Below are 24,631 nucleotides of genomic sequence, written 5' to 3'. Positions count from 1 at the left end.
AAGCCCGGAAACCACACTGACACTCCCCCTTCCCTCCCCCCCCCCTTTTTTTTTTTTGCTGACAGGACACTTGCAACTTGTAACTCTATGCGTTACATTAACGCTCAGCTTGGACTCCTGCTTTACTTGCACTGCCATACTTGCACAATGATCATCTGCACTGTTGTATTGCTCTTGCATCTTATACTGCTCTATACTTACTCTCACTCACTTAAAACTGTGCACATATATTTATATTATATTGTAGATATGTTTATACTGTTTAATTTGTACTGTATTGCACTGACTACGCCAAAACAAATTCCTTGTATGTCCAAAAACGTACTTGGCAATAAAGCTTTTCTGATTCTGATTCTGATGAGGAAAACCAAGGATTAAATATTCAAAAGAGTTGTAGCTATTAATTGGTCTGAGACTAATCAATAAATCGGACTGAAAGATGGTTGCTACTCCTCCTCCTCACCCAGTATTTCGAGGTATGTGAACATTTAAATAATTAGTAGGAGTTGACTCATTTATAGATCACAGTAGATCACAACATCTCCTCTTCCGGTGCTGCCCACTGCAAGTAAGGAAAACAACTTAAGCTTTCTGATGTGTGTTACAATTGTCACGGAGTCCTGACAACTTTTCAAAATAATAACCATTTGCTTTTGTCAGTTTAACGAATTCGTAGCAGATCAAAATGTTTTAGAAAGATTTTGGCCATAGAGGCTGGAAATGTTTAAATCAACATTACACTGATTTACATGTCAGAGAAAAATATGTGTTCTCTTTGTCAGTGAATATTTGCAAAACTCAACTAGAAGAGCTGTTCCTCATTTTACTTATATCGGTCACATTTTGTAATTGAGAAATATACTTTTAAGTATGAAAATAAGAAAGATGTGGCAAAAATGGTTGGTTGGATTTAGCCCAGCATGTTGATTTAGCCTGTTAAAATATATCTTTTTTATTGGGTTTCCTAATGTCTAACAAACAGGGTGCACTATATTATCTATATAAATGAACTACATAGGCTAGGATTGTCAGAATTTGTTCATCTGGGCTGTTCATTAAACTTTAGAGAAATCTCTAAAGGCTGGAGCTTTCGTACCAGTGTTCAGCTATGCTGTTCAGGAAAGTGGGGACTCATTCAGGAGCTACAGAACTTCTCACCCCTTTCACTATATTAAATGCACAGGTCTTTCCTACCATTATGTTCTTTGGAACATAGTTCCTGCATGTGAGGTGTCAGATATAATATCAAGGAGGAAGCAGAAAACAAAATACAAAAGCTCACTTTTGGTTTGTCTGAGACACCTCAGACTCAAAGCAGACAAATCTTATAGTAAAGCAGATGTGAGAACACGATATGATGCTAGGATAATTGTTTGCAGATTATGAAGTACATGAAAATACCAAATAAAAAGAGGCATGGACTTTAACATGGAATTTAGTTGTTTTTTGTTATTCAGATATCTTGACTGTTGAAGCACTTGCTCATCATCTCACCATCCATCGTGATGGTCCACAGTTGGGTGCCAGCCAGATAAAAAAGCGATGGACCCCAACACAAGGCAGAATTCTAGCATATGCATGCAGATTCTCAATCAAGTGCAGACTGTCGCACAAACTATCGATATAAATGTTCTAATATTAAAGTCAGTAGTTAAACACCTTAGTGTTATTCAGCCCTGGTCTTCAAGGCACACTGCCCTGCATGTTTTAGACGTTTCCCTGCTTTAATACACCTGATTCAGATGATTGCAGTTCAGCAAAAACCTGATAATCAGCCATCAACTGAAATCAGGTGTGCTTAAGCAGGGAAACATCTAAAACATACAGGGGAGGGTGCCTTGAAGACCAGAGCTAAGTAACACAGCACCAGATAACAACAAAACGCTACTAATACAATCCTCAGTACATTTGGAAACTGCATCAACAGGCATTAATGGTGTAAATACATCATCTTAGCTGCGTGGTGCTTTGATGCCAATTTGCAAGAATAGTTCACCAGGGCTATTAGTGTAGGATTTTTCATAGCTTGCAAAGTTTTTTTTTATAAAGAACTCAAAACTGTGTCAACATGAATAAAACATCAAAGACTTTATTAAAAGAGTTTGCTTTTATTAGGATATTTGCTTTCATAGTTTTGCTGAGGAGTGAATAAATGTCGAAGCTTTTAGGCAAATGACATAACCTGGCAGACAGGGGCACTGGTGAAAATGTTCAACCTTCTCTCTAAAAAGACAAGCATAGTAAAATGTCTGAATGTTACCAATACAAACACAGAAAATGGAGATAGATAATGTGACATTCATTTGTAAACTGTCTTGTCTAACGCTAAAACATTAAATAAAACCCAGAGCAACTAGTAAGGCAGATGTCTGAACCTTTGTAGGGAAATAAATCTGCTCTATTTCAAAAGTCAGTTAAGGTCAATAGGATAAGGTTGGCAGGAATTTAACCCTGAAGATGAGGGCTGAAGGAGAATTAACGGCCCGATACCAGCTCCTGTATTTGCTCCAGACCTCACAAACTTTCAAAAAAACAAACAACACAATGCTGCTGATTTCCCATCACATTTAGTTCTCTTGGGATAGTATTGCGTTTGCGTTAGCAATCTATTTGGGTCTTTTTTGCTTTGGAATCAGCAAGAAAGAGGGGAGTGTTAGAACGTACAGAAAAATGTTTATCCCAACTTATATATGTAGAGGCGACTGTGGCTCAGTAGGAAGAGTAGTCGTCTTGCAATCAGGTTGTGGGTTCAATTCCAGCTTCCTCCAGCCATATGTCGATGTGCCCCTGGGCAAGGCACTTAACCTCAAGTTGCCTACCAATCTGCATCTCGGTGTATGATTGTGTGAGCGTTAGTGAGTGCGATTGGGTGAATGTGGCTCTAGTGTAAAGCGCTTTGAGCAGTCTGTATGACTGGAAAAGCGCTATATAAGTTCAGCCCATATATAAAATTATTATTGCTCACCTGCTTCATCTGTGCCCTGTGAGTGGGTATTTTCTAAAACAGGCAAAATCATTTTGAGCTAGTGTTCCCTAGTGGTCTTCAGTGATCTCACCTATGTTGCCTGGGTTTGATTCCCAGTTAGGGATCATAGCTTTATATGAGTTTATCTTGGAAAATAATGTTTTAATCTCAAGGAGGCTTTACCTGGTTAAATAAGTACCATTATTATAAGCATTATAATCATAAGTAACATAAGAAAATTCACATTGAGGACAGATTATGAGACCATATTAAAAATGTATTGGCATCACAAACACTATTCATTTATTTATTCAATTTAAAGCTTAACACAAGAAAATCATGTCAATATAATCACTCTGCTTGTTTTACATTTCTTCTCCACTGGATGACACAGTAGAGCAAATGAAGCATCTTGATGCTGCCGCTCATGAGTAGAGCAATTGGATGTAAAGCCTCAGTGCTTCAAGAGGCTTAATTTCACCATCACTACCGCAAAGTGAAAATTGGATACTCATATATCGGTTTATCTTCATTCTCAAAAATACCTAAACTCACTATAAGAAGGGCTTAGTGCAATCATACTACAGCAATTTAGAATCAGCTAGGTGCTATCAACCCCGCAAGACTGTAAGAATAACTGGGTTTTTGGATGAGGAACAGATGGACGTCTCCAAGCCAGACAAATTGCTGCTGCTCTTTCTTCTTTGGTTTATTGGCGGGTTACAAATATGGGAGAGGGCAGTGCCAGAAGAGGAAATGTTGCACTCTACTGCACTCTACACCCACTAGAAGGAAAAACAAGAGCACCCTAACTAAGGTGCTGACCTCGCTGCTGCACAATGTCATTCTATTGGCTGGAATGGTTTCTAGAATCAGAATCAGAAAAGCTTTATTGCCAAGTACGTTTTTGGACATACAAGGAATTTGTTTTGGCGTAGTCAGTGCAATACAATACAAATTAAACAGTATAAACATATCTACAATATAATATAAATATATGTGCACAGTTTTAAGTGAGTGAGACAATACCACTTGAATCTGAGAAAGAGCAAAAATTATTTGCAAGCAGGGAAGACAAACTTGAGAGCGCAGTTTTGATCCGTGTAGAAAGCACGTTTGCGTGAGAGATGATAAGGCATATTTGAAAGGTTTACAATTTTTGATTGCAAGCAGAATGATATCCTGCTCTTAAATTAAAAAAGTGTGCTCTAGATTTTTGGCATGTAATTTCCCCCATACAGAATTCTAAGTATGCTAAGCACAGTTGAAGGAAAAGCTTCAAGGAGAGCTCCTACACAAGCTTCCACGAAAAAATAAAAATCTAAAAAAGAACCAAACCGTTCAGAGAATGTTGTTTCCAGAAATATAGTTTGCTTCACTGGACTGCGTTTCTTTGTCGCATCAGGTCATCTACAAGAAGTTTAACATTGCTTGCCCTCTGGAGACAGTCTATTCGAACTATTCTGCGAATGCACCTATCTCAGATGACATCTGCTTTGCCAAATTCTTCACCATCAACCACGAGGTGAGGCCTAACTGGATTTAAATAAACTCACATGCATGTTCTCTTCAACTGTTGTGGACTGTGGTGGTGCTTAGAACTCAGAGCACTAAGGCCTGAGCACATGTAGACTGAAATTGCTTGCAGGTGCATCATGTTACAGCTCATGTGATTGCACACGTTAATCAGTTTATGCGCTTCCAAGAAAGAGATATTAATCTGTTACTTGGTTTGCAGACGGCATACACCATCCCCATCCTGGCATTTGCCTTTGTATGTCACCCTGAAGTGCTTCCTATCTACACAGAACTGAGCAAGTAAGAAGTGGAAAACATTACACAGTAATATATCCAAATCATTTTATAAGGAGGGCTTTTTGTGGCTTTCAAAGTTACATTCGTGATCCTGCAATGGTCCCCTAAGTTCAAAAACTAAACACCAACATAGAAACACTTAAACATGCCTGGGAACAAAGATCACCATCATTTTTGTGTTTATTTTTACTGACAAAAACATGATCAGTTCCAATTCTAATATGAGATTCTAGTTTGCAAATTGAATTGTAAACTGAAATTAAAAGTGGAGGTGTTAACAACCTGCCAAATCAAAAGGAAACAATAATTAATACTGCCATATGATATTTTTTGGAGGACCTTGGCACTTGTCAGGATGTATCTTTAAAGATAAGATTTTTTGTTTGGTTGTTAAAAACTTCTTTTATATTGTTCCCCCAAGCCCAACCAAGAGAAGAATGCAGACTATTGGCAATGTTTCCATCTTGGGAATGTTCATCATGTACTTCTTCACTGCAATATTTGGCTACCTGACTTTCTATGGTGAGAACAACATCTCTCAGCTAAGTTTAATAGAACATTACAATTCAGTTCAATTCTGTTTATTTAAATTACAAAAATGTCTCAAGACACTGTACAAGAAAAATGGGCCCGATTCAAATAGAGAAATATATCATTAAATCATTCCACTCATCCAAACAAATTCACATTAGACATATAAACTGAAAAACATACTTAAACCAAAGCTAATAAACACTAATTCAATTCAGTTCTATTTCTGTAGCGCCTATTCACAACACATGTCGTCTCAAGGCACTTCACAAAGTCAGTTCAATCATATCGTCCAGATTTCAAGTCAGGTACATACATTCCAATTAATCCTAACTATCAAACAGTGTAGTTGGATTCAGTTATTTATTCAGATTGGTTAAAAGGTTTTCTATCTAAGGAAGACCAGCAGATTGCATCGAGTCAGTGACTTGCAGCAGAACCAGAACCAGGCTCAGTGTGAGCGGCCATCTTCCATGACCGACTGGGGGTTTTAGGGAACAAAGCAGAGACACAAAGAGAACAAAGAAGCACTGATCCAGTAGCCATGTTGATAGGTTGAACTTCCATGACCTCGAACCACACCTTCCAAGTCACCCGACTGTATATTTCCAGTCAGAAGAAATATATTGCAAAAGGAAGAAATAAATAAAGTAAAAGAATAATTATGGAAATGGTTTATTTTTTAAAGCAAATTAATAATTAAAAATAGATTATTGCATTTAAATTATAAACAGAAGCTTCAGCGTTTTTGTTTAAATCCTCGTGTGTATGTGTGTGTGTGTGTGTGTGTGTGTGTGTGTGTGTGCCAAACATACTATTGATCTTTATTTCTCCATGTCAGGATTCCTCAGTCAGGAATATCTGCTTCCCTCATCTGACAGAATATGTAAAGAAACACATATTCACTTTATATATAATAGTGGGGGGATGGAAATAAGAATATTTCAATGAAATAGTATTGCGTACCATTTTAGAAAAAAAGGACCTACCAAACTGTCAGCTTATCTTCTGCCCAGACAAGTCACCTGCACCAACAATTTCCTCCTGAAATAAAATAGCATTGGAGAGCCAAAGTGGTTGCACCTGGGTTATTGAACCATCCAGTTTCCTTTTGACTTATTGGATAAACTTGTTTTTCCTATTGGAAAAGGCAGAATACGGCCTAAACTCGTATGTGAATGGTTCGGATGGAAGTACAGGTAGGAGACGGGGAAGATATGGATTTTGAGGGATGGACACTAGTAGGTAGGGGGAGAGGAAGAGGATGTGGGAAAAAGGAGGAAGGAGGGATGTTTGAAAGTCAGGGTAACAAGCGAGAGTTGGAAGGAAGCAGTTCAGATGAAGAGAGAATAGTTAGAAGGAAAACACTGAAGGAGGAATTTAAAATAATATTAAAATTAAGGAATGAGGCGGAACACAATAACTTAAGCCCGATAGTGATTTCTAGAAAAAGAAAAAAGAAAATAGGAGATGTAGAAATGGTGAAAGTATTAAGAGACGGAAACTTGTTAGTGACGTGTAAAAACAAATAACAAAAAATGAAGGCTTTACATGTGGAAAGCATTAGCAAAAAAATGGTTGTAGAGAGAAAGATCTTAGGAGAAAATAAATCAATCCAGGGGTTGATTTTTGGTATCCCTCTGGACCAAGATTTAGACAAAATAAAAAGAAGTATTACTGGTGCAAATGTGAACTCGCTAAAGAGATTATCAAAAACTGTCAACGGAGAAAGAGTAGGAAGTCTGTCAGTTCTGATTGAATTTGCGGAAACAGTCTTGCCAGAAAACATAAAAATAGGATTCTTGAGCTTCCAAGTAAGACCATACATCCCTCCACCACTTAGATGTTACAAATGCCAGAGATATGGACACATAGCAGCAGTGTGCAAAGTGTGGAGAAGACCACAAGATAGAAGACTGTAAAGAAGTGCAAGAAAAATGTTGAAACTGTGGAGGTCAACAGAGAGTTACATGTGGAGGATATGAGGTGAGCAAAACAGCAAAATAAATCAAACATGTTAAGATGAGCAAAAACACGTTATGCAGAAGCAGTCAAAAGTGTGAAAGGACAAAAACATGAGAGGTGGAACAAAAAGAGAGACAAATTCCTCAACAAAAACTGCAAACAGAGGAGAATATCACACTATTGGTAGAAAAAATAATACTATTCATCGCTTATGCCATCAATTGCACTGACCAGGCCAAACATAAAACTGAAAAAATTAAAATAATTGTGAGAGGAAAAATTTCTGGGTTTCAAAGAGGGATCTTGGGAGAACATCAATAGAAGGTTGGAAAGAGAGGGGACACCAGGAACCTCAGTTGATCATCTATGATAATACTACAATGGAATGCAAGAAGTCTGATAGCTAATGGACAGGAACTGAAAAGATATATTGATGGACTTGAAGAGAAACCAGAGGTAATTTGTGTACAGGAGACATGATTCAAACCAACATTAGATTTTGTTATTAAAGGGTATGGTAGTATAAGAAGAGATCGACCAGAAGGAAATGGAGGAGGATGTGTGATATTTATAAAGGAATGAGTTCAATATCAAATATTAGAAAAAGGTAAAGATTTGGAGTACATAGTTGTTGAAATTTGGGAAAAACAAGGAAAATGTAAGATAATTGATTTTTACAACCCATGTAAAACATTATCAATGGAGTTGATGGAGGAGATGTTGGAATACCTGGAGGAGAAAGTAATATGGTGCGGGGATTTTAATGCTAATAGCACAATATGGGGAAAGTGTAATGATAACAACAGACAAGTTATAAAAGAAGTGATAGAAACAAAAAATGTAGTATGTCTTTATGATGGAAGGGGTACAAGAATTACTGTAAGAACAGGAGAAGAGTCACTGATTGATTTAACCTTGGTATCAAATTCAATAGCTGGTGTATGTGAGTGGGATATTGATAGAAATACAACTATAGGTAGTGATCATTATCCCATTAAGATCAAAACAGGATTAACATTAAACATTAAGAATGTAAAAATAAATAAATGGAAATTTCAATATTTGAGTGAAAAAAATCTAGAAAAAATAGACATGACAGTGGATGTAAATAATATAAATGAATCTGTTTGTAAAACAATTATGGAAGCTGCAGAAAATTCAATAAAGAAAGGAGGAAGACGGTGTGATAAGAGAATGGTACCATGGTGGACAAGTGAATGTAGAAAAGTAACTGTAAAAGTTAAGAAATAAAGCACTTAAAGCAGTTAAAAGAAATCCAGTATTTCAGAACTTCATTGAATATAAAAGAAAACAAGCAATGGTGAGGAAAATTATTAGGAATGCAAAAAGAGAATATTGGAGGAATGTTTGTAGTACAGTAAGGAGAGAAACAAAAATTGATCAAATATGGAAAACAATTAAAAGAATGAATGGTATTAAGAAAGAATATGGATATCCAATATTAAAAGTAGAAAACACAACTATAATAAAAGATGAAGAAAAAGCTGAAATACTAGCTAAAACATTTGGTAAAATTCAGAGTTCAAGTAACATTAGTGATAAGGGAAGGAAAGGAAGCGAAGCCACAAAACTGAAATACAAAGATTTACTACAGAACACTGAAGAAACAAATAATTTAATGAATGAACCGTTTACAAAAGCAGAACTGAACTCTGTGCTTAGAAAAATAAATGATACAACATCTCAGTGAAACATCCAAAGACGTCATATTAGAGCTTTTTAATAAAGTCTGGGAGGGGGGGAGCTGCCTCAGAGTTGGAAGGAATCAATCATTTTACCAATAGCTAAACCAGGAAAAGATAATACAAAACCAGAAAATTATAGACCTATTGCTTTAACATCACATATATTCAAAATAATGGAAAAAAACTATTAATAATAGATTAACATATTATTTGAATATGAACGGGTACGTTACTAAAGTGCAAAGTGGTTTTAGAAAACGGAGAAATATTAATGACCCGACGTTGTGTTTAGAACACGAAATCAGAGGAGCGCAAGTTAATAAAGAAAGTGTAGTTGCTGTATTTTTTGACATAGAGAAAGCATATTACATGATGTGGGTTGAAGGATTACTGATTAATTTAAATAAAATGAGAATTACTAGGAAAATGTTTAACTGGATTCAAAACTTTTTAACAAATAGAACTCTGCAAGTTAGAATAGATCAGGAACTGTCAACAAAATATGTCGTAGACAATGGAACACCTCAAGGTAGTATAAGAAGTCCAATATTGTTCACTATAATAACAAACGACGTACTTGCAGAAATTGGAAAAGAAATAAGATGTCCACTTTTTGCTGATGATGGAGCCATATGGAAAAGGGGGAAAATGTAAAGATAACTGGAAAGAAAATACAGGCAGAGATAAGAAGGATAGAGGAGTGAGCTTCTCAATGGGGATTCAAGTTCTCGGTCGAGAAAACAAAAGTTATGGTATACGAATAAAAAACAAGAGAGGAAATAAAATAAAAATTATATAATCAAGAATTAGAACAAGTTAAATGTATAAAAGTTTTTAAGAATATGGTTTGATGAGAAAATCCAATGGAATATACATATTCAGAAAATGATAGATAAATGTAAGAAAGTATTAAATATTATGAGATATCTGGCTGGCAGTGACTGGGGAGCAGACAGGGAAATTTACACAGATCAAATCAAATATAGATTATGGAAGTATTATATATGGTTCAGCAGCAAAGACACATATGGAAAAATTTTATATTATACAACATCAAGCACCCCTTTTCTTTCTGCTCTCGGTGGAGGAGGATGCTTTTTCTCTGTCTCCCACCCCTCCCATATCTGCCCTGCTTCAGCTGTGTCTTGTCTTTGGAGCCTCTTCTTGCATATCTTCCAAATTCTTAGTTATGGATTTGGTCAGCTGGTCTTTCAATGCAATTGATAAAATTTTCTCGAGGAGAAGACAGGGTGAAGGAGAGCACAACTTGTCCGGACTGGACGTTTTTCTCTGGATACACAATGGACTCCTGGCAGAAGTGGAGGATTGTGTGTTTGTCGATAATGTCAGTCGAGGATGTGGAAGATGTGTATATAATTGGATGTTTGATTTCAGGATTTCTGCTTTTTGGAGTCAGCGGTTACCTGGCATATCGAGAAATTCGGAGAATGTCAGCAGCTGTTCTGGCAATTGTAAGGCTGCCTGGCATGTGTGATGGGATCTTCAGGGCGATCAACACTCAGACCGAGATGTTACGTGAGCTGAATCTCAGACTTGATGTGATCCTTACACAGGATCGCAGGCAGATTGCGGTTCCTGGACTCAGGGGTGAAATGGTATAAATCTTGGAGAAAGTTGTTCGCTCGGATCTGGCAGAAAGAGCAGGAATTTGTCTATTTGGATTTGCCTTTGTGAAGCACCAGCGAGACTCTCAAGACTGACGGAAAATTAAGAGTCAACCTAACCCAAATTATTATTGTTTTTCTGAATCTGGCTCCCCTGCTCGGCCTTGATGGCTGGCTATCTTCAACTTCTCCTGGAAGTTATGTAAACATGACGCTCTGCTCCCTCTGCCCCCTCCCTTCCCTGAGGACATCTGTGGACCTGCTCAGAACTTTGTGGCCGGTTGATGAACGTACCATCAAGGACAATGGCTTCTGGGACAGTGCTTCATGGACTTACTTGCACACACACACATGCTCAAGATAAACATATGCACCCCTCACACCACCTTCACCGTTCCCGGCATGATGTTGTTTTGTAAACTTGTTGCTTCTTTGTTCTGAGGTTTTTTACAATCTCAAACTGTATCCTGCTAAGGATAAAGTGTGAAATATGATTTTTTCCCTCTACTTACCTAATGTGGCCTCTTTTCTCATCTAGCAAGGGCAGCGCCTGTGAGTGGGCAGCAAAGCCTCGGTGACCCGTGTCCCCCTTGTCTTGTGTCATGATGTATGTTTGGATGGGTTGTAGTGGAATTCTAATTTCCCCTCGGGGATCAATAAAGTATCTTTGAATTGAATTGAATTGAATTGAATTGAATTAAGACTTTGTACAGGAGCTTTTTAAAATAACCCCAACAACAGCAATTGAAGTAGAAATGGGAGAAATGCCGTTAGATTTGAGGAGAACACAATTAACAATAAATTATTGGATAAATTTACAAGGCAATAATCTGGGTCATCCAACACGAGAGATATTGAAGCCATGCTGGGAAAAAATTAAAAAAGAGACAAGAAGTTTTGGATGGATCATTAAAAAATAACAAAATAATTTCTTATACAAAATATAGTAATAAGTCCGATACTGCCTCTAGCTGTTGTACCACCCTGGATTTTACCATAAGCACAGGTAGATATATCATTAATGGAAAAAAAGAAAAGAACATATGTATTAGATTTAAATACAGTACAGGAATATGTTAACAATTATTACCAATACCTTCAGATTTATACAGATGCATCGAAAACAAATGATAAAATAGGAATAGCATTCATAGAGCCGGAATTTCAAATAAAAGTAGGAAAACGAATCACAAATGGTTTATTAGTACACACAGGGGAAATGTTTGCAATACTTTTAGCAGTACATTGGGTGGAAGACATAATACCTTTAAAAACAATTTGTTCAGATTCAAGCTTGGTATTATTGAGTTTAAAACATAACCATTCAGACAGCAGGCCAGACATTCTACTACAAATACAGCATACTTCAGACTACAAATGATGGGTTTATCAATAGTATTTTTATGGGTTCCAGCACATATTGGGGTTAAAGGAAATGAAATGGCAGATAGGAAGGTTAAAAAGGCAACACAAAATCATATCAATTTTACAGTACAATTAAGTAAATCAGAAGCATCAAACAAAAAATGAAGGAAGAATGGCAGAAAAGGTGGGATGGAGAAAGAAAAGGAAGATGGTTTTATAGGATCAAAAAGGCAGTTGGTGAAAAAAGAACTGGAAGAAGGAGCAGAAAGGAGGAAAGGGTAATAAGACTAAGATTAGGACATACAGGACTTAATTATAAACTTTTTAAAATACATAAACATAATACAGGAAAATGTGACCACTGTGGGATGGATGAAACAATTAAACACTTTTATAGAGTGTCAGAAGTATGAGTTATGAAGAGAGAATTTGAAAGGATTAAAGAAAAGTTTAGCATAATAGATTCATTACAAAAGAACATAGGGAGCAAACATATACAAATTATTTTAAGATTCCTAAAAAGAACAAAATTATTTAATAGAATTTGATTAAATAAGAAAGATATTAATCCATGATGAACCACACTCCATACCAGTGGTGGCAGTAATGCACACCTACAGATTCTTGCCAAATGTCATTAAACACCAGAAGAAGAAAAAGACTTCCTCGCTCTTCAAGCTGAACTGCGACGGTCAGCCGCGTCATGTCCACTAAGACTCTGGCGACTTAGCCGGTTCCTAGCACTGTTTCGTGATGGATCCTCGTCCTCCTTCCTTCTCTACCGCTCATAGGACTGTTCATCTAGCTTCCCGCCTTGATGGCCCATTTCCCTCGTCTCAGCTCCGGGCAAGTGGAAAGCGCCTTAACATCTACTCCAATTTTCCTGCTTCTGCAGCGTTTCTCCTCCGATCTTCCTTACATACTAAGGCTTCGATGTCTCATTCTACTCCAGCCATCCCACAAACTTCCTTGCTTCGTTCATCTCGTCCATGGATTATCTCTAGCACTCCAAATCATCCATTACTCGGCTTCTCCGGGATTCGCCTCCAACTCTGACACATCAGCACTTCCTCTTTTCTGTTCCACCGACGTTCAACCCGCTCTTCAGCTCCTCCCACTGACATTCACCATAGCAACGCCCGTCCTGGCTCGTCTCTAAGGGTGAGATGTATCACTTCATTCTCTTTTCTCTACGGTTTCCTCATTCATATGCCTTTTAAACACGCTGTGTTTCCCACTCCTCTTTTCCATTCAGGTAGATCATGTACTGCCATGCATTCTAACATCTCACTCAGGCTCCGCTCCAAATACTGCAAGGCAGCTCATTAATCTGGTTTCTCTCATATAACCATCTCCCGAGGGCAACCACTATGTCGCCTCCCGATGGCTTTACTGCTATGTTTAAATCATCTCATCTCGCCTTACTAAAAATCTCCCTTTTGGTGAGCTTGCATCCGCCTTTAAGCATTTCAGAGACGTTTACTGCTCAGTTAGCCGATTATTCGTCCCTCATCGTCGACCTACATTTCAAACATGGCTTCCTGATTTTTCTATCAGTATCACAATCCTTCTCCACTAAAGCTGCATTCACCCTCGTTCAGTCATGAGTCTGCCTAGACTGGTCTTTTCTCACCACAGAAATGTTCTCATGACGCAAGCCCCCTCTGATTCCTGCGGCTCAGTCGGCCATCAGAGCACTCTTGTTCTCTCTTCCTTTCTTTCAACACTCCTGCCCTGCTAAACTTAATCTGCTAACTTCCTGCTCCAGTCTCCTTACAAACTGGAATGGTATCTCCTTCTTTGTCGGCAACGTCGTTCTCTTGGCTGACTCATTTCAGTTTTACGGCCTATATTTCACAATTCTTTATTGACAGAGCCTTGTGTGTGACACACATAAGAGCTAAAAATACAGAACGTAAATACTTTTAGTAACTCAAACAATATGCTGCTTTTAACTTTTTTGCCTTTTATTATTTACCATAAATTAATTATTCAATTCAATTCAGTTTTATTTATATAGCGCCAATTCACTTCAAATAATTACTTCAAATTATTACAACCCCTTTTATCCTTGTCAATCTTTCCTTTGAGTGCTTTTAACCTGTTTTACCACATATAGGGGTTGGACAATGAAACTGAAACACCTGTCATTTTAGTGTGGGAGGTTCTAACTGCCAAATTTCAACCCACTCCTATTCCCAAGGCTGTGTTCTCTCTCCTCTGCTCTTCTCCCTGTACACCAACAGCTGCACCTCCAGTCACCAGTCTGTCAAGCTTCTGAAGTTTGCGGACGACACCACTCTGATCGGACTCATCTCTGATGGTGACGAGTCCGCGTACAGATGGGAGGTGGACCGTCTGTTGGACTGGTGCAGCCAGAACAACCTTGAGCTCAACGCTCTAAAGACAGTGGAGATGGTTGTGGACTTCAGGCAGAACCCAGCCCCACCTGCCCCCATCACCCTCTGTGACTCCACAATTGACACTGTGTAATCTTTCCGCTTCCTGGGAACCATCATCTCCCGAGACCTCAAGTGGGAGCCAAACATCAGCTCCCTCATCAAGAAAGCCCAGCAGAGGATGTTCTTCCTGCGGCAGCTGAAGAAATGTAACCTGCCAAAGACTATGATGGTGCACTTCTACACAGCCATCATTGAGTCCATCCTCACCTCCTCCATCACCATCTGGTACGCCGCTGCTACAGCCAAGGATAAGGGCAGGCTGCAGCGTGTCATTCGGTCTGCTGAGAAGGTGATTGGCTGCAGTCTACTGTCGCTCCAGGAACTGTACACCTCCAGGACCCTGAAGCGGGCAGGGAAGATTCTGGCAGATCCCCCCCACCCCGGTCACAGACTCTTTGAGACTCTCCCCTCTGGCAGGAGGCTGCGGTCCATCCGGACCAAAACCTCACACCACAAGAACAGTTTTTTCCAATTTGCCACCAGCCTTGTTAACAAAGCCCGGAAACCACCCTGACACTCTCCCTTTCCCCCCACACCCCCCCTTTTTTGCTGACAGGACACCTGTAACCTGTAACTCTATGCGTTACATTAACGCTCAGCTTGGACTTCTGCTTTACTTGCACTGCCATACTTGCACACTGATTACCTGCACTGTTGTACCGCTCTCGCATCTTATACTGCTCTACATACTGCTCTGCTTTTACTCTCACCCACTTAAAACTGTGCACATATATTTATATTTATATTGTAGCTATATTTATACTGTTTAATTTGACTACTGTATTGCACCGACTACGCCAAAACATATTCCTCGTACGTAACCTCAAGTTGCCTACTGATCTGCGTATCGGTGTATGAATGTGTGAGCGTTATTGAGTGCGATTGGGTGAATGTGGCTCTAGTGTAAAGCGTTTTGAGCAGTCTGTATGACTGGAAAGGCGCTATATAAGTTCAGTCCATTTACCATTTACGTCCAAAAACGTACTTGGCAATAAAGCTTTTCTGATTCTGATTCTGATTCCAGCCCTCAAAGACCTGAAACTGTATAAATCCCTTCTCTCCATTCTTTGCTCCTATCAGCAAAATCTACTGTAATTCAGGTCTAGCTCCTTCCATCCAGATCATATTCTTTCACCTGGCAAACGTTTTCTAAATACTGCCTCGCCCATCATACCTCTCTGTAACCAGTCCTCATTCAAACAGTCCTGGCCTTCATAACCTTTGTTTTGAACACTGCTGTTTTAAACTCCCTTATATCTGAGAGCTTCCTAGCAGGCATCAATTTCTTCACAAATAACACCCGTCTGAACCCGCTCCGGGCCTTTAATTCAAATCACGCTATTAAACTCCTCCTCAAAGGTATCGCTAATCTTTCTATCCCTCAGCCCGATTCCCGAGGTCCTGTTACACTCCCTATCCTCAAATAATCTCATTACAGCTCTTCTTTCTGGCCCTCTTTCCCCTTATCTAAAATCACGCCTTTCCAGTGCCTTTTTGGGTTAAGCAAATTACCTCCCCTTACAATTCATTTGATTCATCAAGATACATAGCCTTTTTGGACCTCAAGTTTTATCCTGACTGTGTCATGGTCTGAGGTTGTTTCGGACCAAAATGCAGACAAGAACTGGGCAGCAGCATGTTCAGAGAAGATCAGTTTTAATAAGGCTTGTAGTCAGCACTTACAATTTTGCTGGGAGAAACTCCATAGGCACAAATGCAGGAGAACACGAGGAGCTCGAGGAGAGACAGGACATTACACAGGGAATCAATGGGGACTGATGAGCACAAACAGGTATATAAGAAAGGGGAGGAGGAGAATAGACCAATGAAAGGAATGCTAAGGTGATCAGAGGATCAATGAAGACTGGCTACCAGGCTGGTCCAATTTAGCCATGAAACCTCCCACACTAAAATGACAGGTGTTTCAGTTTCATTGTGCAACCCCTGTAGCTCCTAGAATCATTGGGACACTCAAGCCCCTCCACCACGGTAAAGTGGCAGCCCAGGGAGGGGAAACTGGAAGCTGTCAGACAAATAAGATTTAAACCAGCCTAGTGCTGTTTCCCATTAGTATGATAAAAATTCATAAGGTGTAAAATTCTAAAACTTATTAAATCAGATTACGAGGTAAGTGTAACTTTTGAGTAATTCTAATTGACCATGCTCTAATTATCGGTTAGTTCGACTCTTCTATGAGAATCTCTCCCTTATACGCCTCACTGATATGCTCTGACGGCTGTGTACAGCAGGTATGACACCAACTGTTCATATGTCCACAACCCTACTTAAAAAAAAAAAAAAAACAGCCTTTAAGGTTTTAAATCAATATGGCAAGTGCACACTAAATGTGCCTTATGTGACAGATGTATTGCATGGAGAATGAATGTTATGTATTGTTGCAAATAAAGTTCTGTGTCTGATTACACAGGATACACTGAAGCCGAGCTCCTCCACACCTACAGCAAGGTTGATCCTCTGGACACTTTGATCTTATGTGTGCGGCTGGCTGTGCTGGTGGCTGTCACTCTGACTGTACCCGTGGTCTTGTTCCCTGTAAGAATATATGTAGACAAAAAAACTACCCATGAAAAGAGATTCATGATTGATATTGATGCATGTGAAACCTCCTAATAATTATATTTGAGTCAGATTCGTCGAGCGATCATGCAGCTGCTGTTCCCAGAAAAACCCTTCCATTGGTTACGTCACATCACCATTGCTGTGTGCCTGCTGTTTGTCGTGAACCTGCTGGTCATCTTTGTTCCTAACATTCGAGACATTTTTGGTATTACAGGTGAGATAATAGACCTGGAAGTAATAAAAATATTAATAGTTTTACTTTTCCTAAATAACATAACCACAAGTCTATAGCCATGAAACATCTCAGCTTAAACAATCAACAAATCATGCTTAAACAAATTAAAACAATAACAAGCAATTTTAAAATAAGTTAGTCATTAAGCTGAGCTCCTAAATACATTTTGTTTGGTAGGAAAATTAATTGTTGTGTCTAATCCTCTTATGCAGGGGCAACCACAGCTCCCACTCTAATCTTCATCCTTCCTGGGCTCTTCTACATTCGAATCATTCCTAAAAACCAGGAGCCCATGAGCTCTAGACCAAAGATCCAGGTACATATCCCTGACGGATATGGTAAAACTGCTCAAAATGTTACAGTCAGTGAAACAGTGATGCTTACATGTATCTGATCTTTTTCAGGCTGCTTGTTTCACCACTTTGGGTTTTATCTTCATGATCATGAGTCTGACCTTCATCGGGCTTGATTGGATGAGTGGAGAAAATTGAAGTCTCGGTGGACATTAATGTGCACCCTCTTTAACCTTTAACCAAAAGCAGCCAACTGCTGTGTCCCCTTCTAAAGGACTCTAAAAGAAAACCTCATTTTTGATGCAATGATGAGAACTTTTGTGAGAGTGACTTAATTTTAAGGATTAGCTGTTCTTCCACTGTGACAAGAATCCAGTTTCAATCCTGGGCCTTGGCTAATGTTCACCAAACCTTTAATATAACACAAAGTATTCATTATTTTGGGGGCCCTCAACAGCAGAAAGATATGTGTTTTTCCTGGGACTAAATGGTTAATGTGACAACAATTTGGGGAGTCAATGACTCCCCAATTTTTAAATTAAAACTTGGTAAATCTATGACAAGAAAAACAAAGAATAATCATCTTTTTTCTGATAACTAAAGTTTCATGGAGAATATTGGCTTATTTACAAATTAAGAATGGTCTTAAAATCAGTCCAACCTAGTGTGCATTACACTTATCTAACAGCGGGACAATCTTTGGTCCTTTCATTTGCTCTTGTTTGCGTTCAAAGAAATTAATGCATTTGTTTTGTAATTCTGTAGATGAGGACATGAAACACTAGAGGGAAACTTTCTATGAGCCAAAAGTTAAAAACATTTGGGCAACTGTGAATGTGTTAATTTGGTTTAATTTGTTTGTGAATATTTAATAAAATTTATAAAAGAACTTTTGTCTAATTAATGTAGTAATGAGTACAGAAACTGCTGGTCTGAATATTCTCAGCAGAAACTAAGCAAGGCAGTGTGTAAATCAAGGTGACATATTCACACATACAAATATGTAATTATAATAGATTTGCTCTAGAGCTACAGCTATTGTGAGTTGAAGCTTAAACCTGTCAAAAAATGGCAAAGGGTCTTTTTATACAATAATAGACTATTTTTTCCAGATTAATTAGGACATCTCTTGATGTTGTCGAGGTAGGAAAACTTTACTGGCCGTCCGTTAACTCTTACATTACTCCTCACCTCTCATCGACTCTTTTTATTTGGCACCCCAAAGAACAATCCTCAGTCAGAGATCAGTTGTACGTTTCCACAAGTTTATTAAAACCAATCTGAATTCAGAGAGGAGACATCACACTTACACGGGTACCTGGAAACGTTTGTGTGTTGTCTCCTTGGGGGCTGCATTACATTACATTTTATACCCCATGCTGCTATGCAGTACACATACACAATCATTCTGTCTGTGGATGTCTCCCAGCAACAGTATCAAAGAAACAGAGATACATTTCATCATTTAATTAAATAAATGTTTCCCACACGTCTTCAGGATTCTTCAAGGAGAGGAGTACCATGCCTCTCTAATCCACTGCCAGCTTCTCACGATACAGACAGAAAACACCTGCAAGCTTTAACCATGAATAATAAACACTCATTGTGTAAAAACTGGACTCTATAATACTAGAGGCTACTTTTATGTTTTTTCGCAGCAAAGTCCCAAATATATCTTAGTCTTAGCTACTAATAATAATGCATTTATATTTCCACAATGTGTAGAGCACCATTTTCTCTCCAGTGTCCTACTGGTTGTCATATTAGAACCGATCTTCCTGACCCACATGCAGAATCACACTAGGACACAGGTACATTTCAAAAGTTTAATTATCTCAAGAGGCAAAACTGTCTCCCAAAATTCTCCCAAAGTATGCGTTCTCTGGTCGTCTAGTCCAGACTCTCGGGCTTGTGATGTCCAGGTAGATGATCTAAAGGGGGGGTTCTTGGGGCACAATCCGTAGGCAGCGATCTGGAGGGTCAGAAGGTGTGCTTCCAGTAGAGTTGGAGAGCGGGCAGGCTGGAGGATAGTTGGAGCTTGCAGAGGCAGCTGGTAGCTGGGTTCCAGGGTTTTTCTGTCCAAAGGTGAAGGAAGTGAATCCGGAGTTGTGATCCACACGACCTGAGAGCAGCAAAAAACACGAGGTTAGGTTACTGCAATGTTTGCACAAAGGCTTACAAAGTTTCAACCATGAACTTGGAAACTGGTATCTCGGATGCATGAGTTACCACTCAACGTGGAACATCCTGCGAAGAATGCTTGTCCTGCAGCTCCTAAAAAATGCTCCAGCCAAAATTAGATACAGTTTGCACAGTCTGCACACCACGCCCACCAGCAAAGCCTCTCCGGGAAGACACACACACACACACACACGCACACACAGTAGTACAACACAGATTGTGACACTGGTGTGCTTTAAAGTGCAAAGCTCTGAATTAAACTAGGGAGCCAGCCTCCAATGACTAATTGCAATCCTTTTCAAAGGGGTTACTTTGTCTGAGGCAACATACAATGAGGCAGAAACACCATGAACAACAACACCTGTGACCATGTAGAAATGAAGCTGCTCTTTGTGTTGTTCTGTTATACTCAGGAAATAAAAAATGGAACAGATTGTTTAAAAGTTGTTACAGCTTTTTCTGATAAAGATCTAGGGACACAGGATGTTTATTTGTTACACATATATCACACAAAAACATAGTAACAAACAAGACTGAGACTTTTACTACAATAATTTTATCAAGCCAGGCTTTTCGACAATATCAAAATTACAGCCGGGGAGCTTTTTATAATAGGATCTAGACAAGGTGCAGCAGAAGTTGGCTGATTGTAGCAATCATAAAAGTGATAACAGACAGTCTTTAAGAATGTTTATGTTTACAGCCTACTCGAAGGAAAGGAACCTTATCAGAAGTAAGAAGTGCGGTTCTAACCCAAGCTTCAAGGGAGACTGGCCTAAATAGTAGCACCTAAGACTACTTGGCCATCCTGGCATTTGTGAAAACAGCAAACTGGCAGCTGGGCGAAAGTTTTTTTAACATACTTTACATTAAGTGGCTAAGAACACCTGTAATGTGCGTTCCTGGCCACAAGTAAGCACAACATTGCTTGTTGCACTGTAATGCAGTAATTGATGGAGGACATCAGTTTGTCAGAAGTGGTGAAGACTAACATACTAAGGTTCTAGTTTGTGTAGTTTTCTTTCTTCAGGTAAAACAGGTCAGTGCTTAAAAAAGGGCAGCAGACACACAGCACCAGGATCTCCTGGTTTGATTGAACACTATGTCGAATTAGAAGGTTTCATAGCCATATTGTAAGATAAAATATTTAAGATGCAACAGAATATCAGTGGGTCAAAGGAGGGTGGGATGTGTGTTTGGCTGGGGGCAGGAGAGGAGGATTCTGAACCTGTTCCTTAACTGAACCTATTAAAATTGTGTTCAGTTCCTTTGCACCAGACTTACATCTATTTGATCCTCCTTCTGCTTAAAGCCTGTAATAGTCATCACTGACCGCACATTTCTGATATTGTTTGCATTAGTCTCCTCTGGAGGTAGACGTTTGAATCCCACTTCTGAAAAGTATCTTTTACTTTGAGAACACTGTAAAACAGGGTTGTCCAGAGCTTAATGTGGCAACTTTTAGATGCATTCCTTCCCTAACACTCCTGAGTTAAATGAATGGCTTGTTACCAGGCCTCTGTAAAGCTGAATGACATGAATTCAGCAATTTAACTCCACTCCAGATTCTTCCTGTATTTTTTTGCTGTCCAGGCTGCATGGTGGCACAGTTGGTAGCACTGTTGCCTTGCAGCAAGAAGGTCCTGGGTTCAATTCCCATCCAGGGATCTTTCTGCATGGAGTTTGCATGTTCTCCCTGTGCATGCGTGGGTTCTTACCGGGTACTCTGGCTTCCTCCCACAGTCCAAAGACATGCCTGTTAGGTTAATTGGTCCATCTAAATTGCCCTTAGGTGTATGAATGAGTGTGTGCATGGTTGTTTGTGTGTTGCCCTGCGATTGACTGGCAACCTGTCCAGGGTGTACCCTGCCTCTCGCCCATAGATTGCTGGAGATAGGCACCAGCTCCCCCACGACCCACTATGGAATAAGCGGTAGAAAATGACTGACTGACTTTTTTTTTTTTGTTTCCATCCCTAAAAACTTTTTTTCTTGTGAAGCTGGTCCTTCAGGTCAGTGGTGATCAAGGGTTTGTTATTGGGAAGGTATCTTACTATTCTAATCAGGATGTTTTTTACACAGACATTTACAGGGGTTGGACAATGAAACTGACACACCTGTCATTTTAGTGTGGGAGGTTTCATGGCTAAATTGGACCAGCCTGGTAGCCAGTCTTCATTGATTGCACATTGCACCAGTAAGAGCAGAGTGTGAAGGTTCAATTAGCAGGGTAAGAGCACAGTTTTGCTCAAAATATTGAAATGCACACAACATTATGGGTGACATACCAGAGTTCAAAAGAGGACAAATTGTTGGTGCACGTCTTGCTGGCGCATCTTTGACCAAGACAGCAAGTCTTTGTGATGTATCAAGAGCCACGGTATCCAGGGTAATGTCAGCATAAAATTGAGAAGGACAAACCACATGCAACAGGATTAACTGTGGACGTGAGAGGAAGCTGTCTGAAAGGGATGTTCAGGTGCTAACCCGGATTGTATCCAAAAAACATAAAACCACGGCTGCCCAAATCACGGCAGAATCCCCCTTGTCTTGTGTCATGATGTATGTTTGGATGGGTTGTACTGGAATTCTAATTTCCCCTCGGGGATCAATAAAGTATCTTTGAATTGAATTGAATTGAATTGAATTAAATGTGCACCTCAACTCTCCTGTTTCCACCAGAACTGTCCGTCAGGAGCTCCACCGGGTCAATATACACGTCCGGGCAGCTATAGCCAAACCTTTGGTCACTCATACCAATGCCAAACGTTGGTTTCAATGGTGCAAGGAGCGCAAATCTTGGGCTGTGGACAATGTAAAACATGTACAGGTCCTTCTCAAAAAATTAGCATATTGTGATAAAGTTCATTATTTTCCATAATGTCATGATGAAAATTTAACATTCATATATTTTAGATTCATTGCACACTAACTGAAATATTTCAGGTCTTTTATTGTCTTAATACGGATGATTTTGGCATACAGCTCATGAAAACCCAAAATTCCTATCTCACAAAATTAGCATATTTTATCCGACCAATAAAAGAAAAGTGTTTTTAATACAAAAAACGTCAACCTTCAAATAATCATGTACAGTTATGCACTCAATACTTGGTCGGGAATCCTTTTGCAGAAATGACTGCTTCAATGCGGCGTGGCATGGAGGCAATCAGCCTGTGGCACTGCTGAGGTCTAATGGAGGCCCAGGATGCTTCGATAGCGGCCTTTAGCTCATCCAGAGTGTTGGGTCTTGAGTCTTTCAACGTTCTCTTCACAATATCCCACAGATTCTCTATGGGGTTCAGGTCAGGAGAGTTGGCAGGCCAATTGAGCACAGTGATACCGTGGTCAGTAAACCCTTTACCAGTGGTTTTGGCACTGTGAGCAGGTGCCAGGTCGTGCTGAAAAATGAAATCTTCATCTCCATAAAGCTTTTCAGCAGATGGAAGCATGAAGTGCTCCAAAATCTCCTGATAGCTAGCTGCATTGACCCTGCCCTTGATAAAACACAGTGGACCAACACCAGCAGCTGACACGGCACCCCAGACCATCACTGACTGTGGGTACTTGACACTGGACTTCTGGCATTTTGGCATTTCCTTCTCCCCAGTCTTCCTCCAGACTCTGGCACCTTGATTTCTGAATGACATGCAGAATTTGCTTTCATCCGAAAAAAGTACTTTGGACCACTGAGCAACAGTCCAGTGCTGCTTCTCTGTAGCCCAGGTCTGGGGAATGTGGCACCTGTAGCCCATTTCCTGCACACGCCTGTGCACGGTGGCTCTGGATGTTTCTACTCCAGACTCAGTCCACTGCTTCCACAGGTCCCCCAAGGTCTGGAATCGGCCCTTCTCCATAATCTTCCTCAGGGTCCGGTCACCTCTTCTCATTGTGCAGTGTTTTCTACCACACTTTTTCCTTCCCACAGACTTCCCACTGAGGTGCCTTGATACAGCACTCTGGGAACAGCCTATTCATTCAGAAATTTCTTTCTGTGTCTTACCCTCTTGCTTGAGGGTGTCAATAGTGGCCTTCTGGACAGCAGTCAGGTCGGCAGTCTTACCCATGATTGGGGCTTTGAGTGATGAACCAGGCTGGGAGTTTTAATGGCCTCAGGAATCTTTTGCAGGTGTTTAGAGTTAACTCGTTGATTCAGATGATTAGGTTCATAGCTCGTTTAGAGACCCTTTTAATGATATGCTAATTTTGTGAGATAGGAATTTTGGGTTTTCATGAGCTGTATGCCAAAATCATCCGTATTAAGACAATAAAAGACCTGAAATATTTCAGTTAGTGTGCAATGAATCTAAAATATATGAATGTTAAATTTTCATCATGACATTATGGAAAATAATGAACTTTATCACAATATGCTAATTTTTTGAGAAGGACCTGTATTGTTCTCTGATGAGTTCACCTTTACTGTTTTCCCCACATCCGGGAGAGTTACAGTGTGGAGAAGCCCCAAAGAAGCGTACCACCCAGACTGTTGCATGCCCAGAGTGAAGCATGGAGCTGGATCATTGATGCTTTGGGCTGCCATATCTTGGCATTCCCTTGGCCCAATACTTGTGCTAGATGGGCACGTCACTGCCAAGAATTACCGAACCATTCTTGAGGACCATGTGCATCCAATGGTTCAAACATTGTATCCTGAAGGCGGTGCTGTGTATCAGGATGACAATGCGCCAATACACACAGCAAGACTGGTGAAAGATTGGTTTGATAAACATGAAAGTGAAGTTGAACATCTCCCATGGCCTGCACAGTCACCAGATCTAAATATTATTGAGCCACTTTGGGGTGTTTTGGAGGAGCGAGTCAGGAAACGTTTACCTCCACCAGTATCACCTAGTGACCTGGCCACTATCCTGCAAGAAGAATGGCTTAAAATCCCTCTGACCACTGT

At 39.7% G+C, this 24,631-nt stretch overlaps 1 protein-coding gene and 1 long non-coding RNA gene across 3 annotated transcripts in view; one reads left to right on the top strand and one right to left on the bottom strand.

Moving 5' to 3' along the window:
* The window catches only part of LOC124865992 (sodium-coupled neutral amino acid transporter 3-like), a 95,827-nt gene extending 77,396 nt beyond the window's left edge, over nt 1–18,431 (top strand). Inside the window, exons 10-16 of one of the 2 annotated variants that reach the window (XR_007037701.1) lie at nt 4,371–4,490; nt 4,704–4,783; nt 5,202–5,302; nt 16,863–16,987; nt 17,080–17,228; nt 17,462–17,565; nt 17,654–17,690. Coding sequence is in view for 1 of the 2 variants with exons in the window: in XM_047361549.1 (XP_047217505.1) it covers nt 4,371–4,490; nt 4,704–4,783; nt 5,202–5,302; nt 16,863–16,987; nt 17,084–17,228; nt 17,462–17,565; nt 17,654–17,740 (762 nt within the window). In the remaining variant the exon portion in view is untranslated. Of the gene's footprint in view, nt 1–4,370; nt 4,491–4,703; nt 4,784–5,201; nt 5,303–16,862; nt 16,988–17,079; nt 17,229–17,461; nt 17,566–17,653 lie in introns of both variants that reach the window. The other variant, XM_047361549.1, reaches the window with a different exon arrangement.
* A 923-nt stretch (nt 18,432–19,354) lies between these two features.
* Nucleotides 19,355–21,360, bottom strand: LOC124866010. Its single transcript, XR_007037706.1, has 2 exons — nt 19,772–21,360; nt 19,355–19,664 (listed from the first exon to the last, which is right to left on the bottom strand). It is a non-coding gene; the product is annotated as an uncharacterized LOC124866010 (long non-coding RNA).
* Between the last annotated feature and the right edge of the window lie 3,271 nt (nt 21,361–24,631).

This window comes from Girardinichthys multiradiatus, chromosome 1 (genome assembly GCF_021462225.1).
Source record: "Girardinichthys multiradiatus isolate DD_20200921_A chromosome 1, DD_fGirMul_XY1, whole genome shotgun sequence".
Lineage (NCBI taxonomy): Eukaryota > Metazoa > Chordata > Actinopteri > Cyprinodontiformes > Goodeidae > Girardinichthys > Girardinichthys multiradiatus.
Note: the sequence above shows the minus strand (reverse complement) of the source record. Positions and strands in the feature narration are given on the sequence as shown.